The 4007-nt window shown below is 51.4% G+C and overlaps 1 protein-coding gene across 2 annotated transcripts in view; it reads right to left on the reverse strand.

Moving 5' to 3' along the window:
- Positions 1 to 250: 250 nt before the first annotated feature.
- Positions 251 to 4007, reverse strand: part of PCYOX1L (prenylcysteine oxidase 1 like) — a 7933-nt gene continuing 4176 nt past the window's right edge. For both annotated transcript variants that reach the window (XM_008580917.1, XM_008580919.1), the window contains exons 3-5: positions 3071 to 3282; positions 1698 to 1838; positions 251 to 1205 (exon numbers count right to left, since the gene is read on the reverse strand). In XM_008580917.1, coding sequence (XP_008579139.1) covers positions 544 to 1205; positions 1698 to 1838; positions 3071 to 3282 — 1015 coding nt within the window. In that variant the 3' untranslated portion in view covers positions 251 to 543. The remainder of the gene's footprint in view (positions 1206 to 1697; positions 1839 to 3070; positions 3283 to 4007) is intronic.

Here is a 4007-nt window from a genome sequence, read left to right on the forward strand (position 1 = left end):
AATAGAGCAAGCCCACGGTAAATAGGAGCTATTATCATTGCTTGGGCTTTCTGATCTTCCCTTCTACTTTACTTGTCACCATCTAGTTGTAAATGTTTTATTGTAGTTTGCATCAATAGGTTGTCCATTTTGGGAGCAGGTGGTGAAAAACAGTAAAGAAATTAGGCTCAGCGTTCTCTGCCTTATACTCCCTCCCACAGTCTTCTCAGTTCCTAGTTAGAAAACAAAGTCAGAAGCAGGTTGAGAAGATGGATTTTAATTTCTTAAAAAAAAAATAAATAAAACAAATACACTGGCTTGAATTTCCTTTCTTTTTCTTACTTTCCCCTTAAAAGAAGAAGCAACAACTGAGAGGATCCTCAAGGTATTCAGGCAGACAGACAGTGGGCCACATGGACCCACACAGGAGGGAAAAGATGCTTGACACATGAGGGGTCACAAAGGCTCAGGGGCGAGCAGGGCTTCTTCAGTCCTGGGCTGCTGAGGGGTGTGTGTGACTCATCTTCAATGGTGATGGAAGTTCCCGGGCTCTCCCTGGAGCCCTCACAGTTCAGTCTTGACCTTGTGCATCAAGTCCTTTTGGTCAATCTTGTCCAGGTCCTGGTACCAGCGGTTGTAGGCCAGCAAGGCCACATTCTTGGCAGCCACGGCCATCACCTCCACGGAGCTGGCTGCCCACTCCAGGGCATTGAGGTAGAAGAGTTGGTCATGGAGCACGAACCTTGGGAGAGTGGTGCGTGAGCCGTAGAGGGGATGGGCCTGCCACTCGGCCATCTGGACTGAGTAATAGGAACGGAAGAGGGTCTTCAGCTGGGTCCGAAAGAGGGGCTTGGGGGACTGGACTCGCCAAACAGCTGCCTCCTGGGGTTGCTTCCGCCGGAAGTTAGCTGAGATGTTGACAGGACAGATGTTGTCCAGCGTGTAGAAGAAACCAGGGAAGTCTGTGGTAAGGATGTTGGCGAAGGGGAAAAGCTTAGGGTCAGGGAAACCAAAGTAGGAAGAGTTGAGGTAGCCGTGGACCAAGGAGACGACAGTGGGCTGGAAAGACCCCTGGATGTCATTAATGGGTGGGTTGAAGCCTTCAAAAGTGAAGTTGCTGCTGCTGTTGTCCAGGTGCAAGGGGGTGGCGATGACCACAATGTCATAGGAGTCAGTGCCGTTACCCACCTCATTCTCATACCCCACCTCGTACAGAGCTTTGCCTTCTGGAAGGAGAGAGAAGACAGCACAAAAGTGAACTTACTCAAAGGCTTCTACCCACTGGTCTCCCATCTGGGGCCCAGCACTGAGGGTACAATGGGACCCTGGCACCCAGGGTGCAGCTGGGTTGTCTAGATGGCAGGTCCCAGGCTCTCCATGGTGGTGCAGCCACAGGTTGAGCACTGGACTGGGAGTCAGGAGACCCAAGTCCTTGCTCTGGTTCTGCCACTAACTAGCTGCAGGAGCTTGGGCAAGGCTGTCTCTCAAAGTCCTCATAGGTCAACTGAATGAAGCTAGACTGATGGAAGACTCAGCTTTCAGGCTCAGACTTTTGAATTGGGACAACAGTGCCCTCTAGTGTCACGCGGCAGGGCTGGGGCTTCCCATTGCTCTTCTGTAACTACTCCCCAGCAGATCACAGACCAGAGCTGAGGCACAGAGGAGGCAGAAGTGTGGGCTGGCTGGGAACAGTGCTGCCTCCTGCTCTGCTCACTCACCTGTACTGTGCAAGGTCACAGAGGTCACTGTGGCGTGGATCATGTTGGCCTTGGTGAGCTTCAGCAGACCAGAACAAACCAGCTTGTTGCCCCCTTCCACAGACCACAGGCTGCCTTGGGCCCCGGCTAGCGACATGGCTCCTGAGCAAAGCAGGAAGGATGGCTGGTGGGTTCTCAGATCCACTGGGAAGTGGTGCTGGACAGTCCAGCACTATTCTACCTGAGCCCCCCCAACCAGGGCAAGACTCCTCCCAGCCATGGGCACATGGACACAACAATCATACAAAGAAATACAACAAAGGTCATAGTGCAACAAAGTGACAACATTGTGCAGCAGTGTTGTGAGAAAGAGCTAGCTCCAAAAGACCACAAATTGCATGACTCTGTTTCTATAGAATGCCCAGAATGGGCAAATCCACAGAATAGAAAGTAGATTTGTGGTTGTCTAGGGCAGGAAGATGGGGGGTGTTGGGGAGGTGATGACTAAAGGGTATGGGGCTTCTTTTTGGGGTGATGAAAACGTTCTAAAATTGATTGTGGTGATGGGTGCACAACTCTGTGAATACACTAAAAAACACCAAATTGTACACTTTAAATGGGTGAACTGTATGATATGTGAATTATACCTCAATACAAAAATGCTATGAAGGAAACACACAAAACACTGGAAGAGTGAGCAGAAAAGCCACACTGAAGGGAAATTGAGGCAGGATTTGAAGGCTGGGAAGGAGCCAACAGTATCAAGAGCCAGAGGAACAGTATCCTGAGCACATGGGAGATGCCTGTTAATACAAACCTTTTCATTCATTTATTCAACAAAAACATATTGAGTGCCTGGTATGGCCCAGGTACCGTTCTAAATATCTTGGCTTCATCACTAACAAAAGAGACGAAGATTCCTACCTTTGTGAAGCCTACATTCTCTGCTCTTGTGGCCTGTGCTGGAGGCTGGTGGGCTATCCACATGGCCACCCACCTAGTAATGAGTGGGGAAGATCAGATGCTCTAAGAGACTAACACCCAGGGGCTCAGAGGCCTCAATGGGGCAGTTCTTGAAGCCAAAGAGTGGACAGCAAAGTATCATCTCAACTCTAACATTTACGCACATAAAAGGGACTATTAGGCAATCAGGCGGAGTAGAAACATACTGGACCTGTGAGCTGACCTTGCTTTCACTGTCTATGAAGGGAGGTGAGTACGATCTCCTGCCAACTCAGAGGACCAAACCCAGAATCAAACAAGGATGGCAGCAACAAAGCGCTTACGCAAGTGTAATGGGCCAGATAAATGTGAGGTTATTACAGGTACCCCAGCCTATTCTGGGCACTGTGGGCAGGGGCGGGGCAGGAGGGTGCTGAGGGCTGGATGCTCACCAGCAAACGCAGGCATTGCAGCTGACTGGCCGTAGCTAGCCCGCAGGACGGCAGAGACAACATCGTCGATAAAACGCTGTGTGACGCCCACCTGGAGCAAGGACTCAGCCACAGAACGTTGGGTCATGTTGATGAAGGTAGACTCTCCTAGTGAGTAGAGCAGCTCCTCCACGCCCGAGAAGGCATAGCCGTGGGCCTGGTACTTATAGATCCTAGGAGACACACAAAGCTGGAGTCCTTGTGCAGAAAGGCTTTTTGGCTGATCACCTGCTACAAGGTCCTGTACCTGAGGCCCACCATGGACCCACTCCCTCCTCTACATATGGAGGGGTGGGAGAGGAGGCTGGTTATGTTCCCCTTGGCCTGTTCTCTGGCTGCAGTGGGCCTATCCCACCTAGAGGACAGCATGGAGGTAAGGGAAAACACTCCAGAATGCCACTAGACCTGGTTTCACATCATGGCTCTGCTGAACAACGATTAGGTCACCTCTCTGGGCCACTCCCTGCGTGAAGCCATAGTTCATAGCCCTTTTTCATCCCACTGGGACTGTCAGGTAGTGGGCCATAGCCCACCCCCACTGCCACATCCCCTTCTCCAACAGTCTAGAGGACAGCATGGAGGTAAGGGAAAACACTCCAGAATGCCACTAGACCTGGTTTCACATCATGGCTCTGCTGAACAACAATTAGGTCACCTCTCTGGGCCACTCCCTGCGTGAAGCCATAGTTCATAGCCCTTTTTCATCCCGCTGGGACTGTCAGGTAGTGGGCCATAGCCCACCCCCACTGCCACATCCCCTTCTCCAACAGTTTCAGCTCTGTTCTGGCTTCTAGGACCATGTTGGCCCTGATGGCAGCAGCCTCACGCCAATACTGTCACCTTCTCTGCTAGTGCAGCCTGTCCTCTCCTCTGGACTGATCTTACAGGGCTCTCACTC

The sequence above is a fragment of the Galeopterus variegatus genome, unplaced genomic scaffold (genome assembly GCF_000696425.1).
Source record: "Galeopterus variegatus unplaced genomic scaffold, G_variegatus-3.0.2 Scaffold2203, whole genome shotgun sequence".
Classification (NCBI taxonomy): Eukaryota; Metazoa; Chordata; class Mammalia; order Dermoptera; family Cynocephalidae; genus Galeopterus; species Galeopterus variegatus.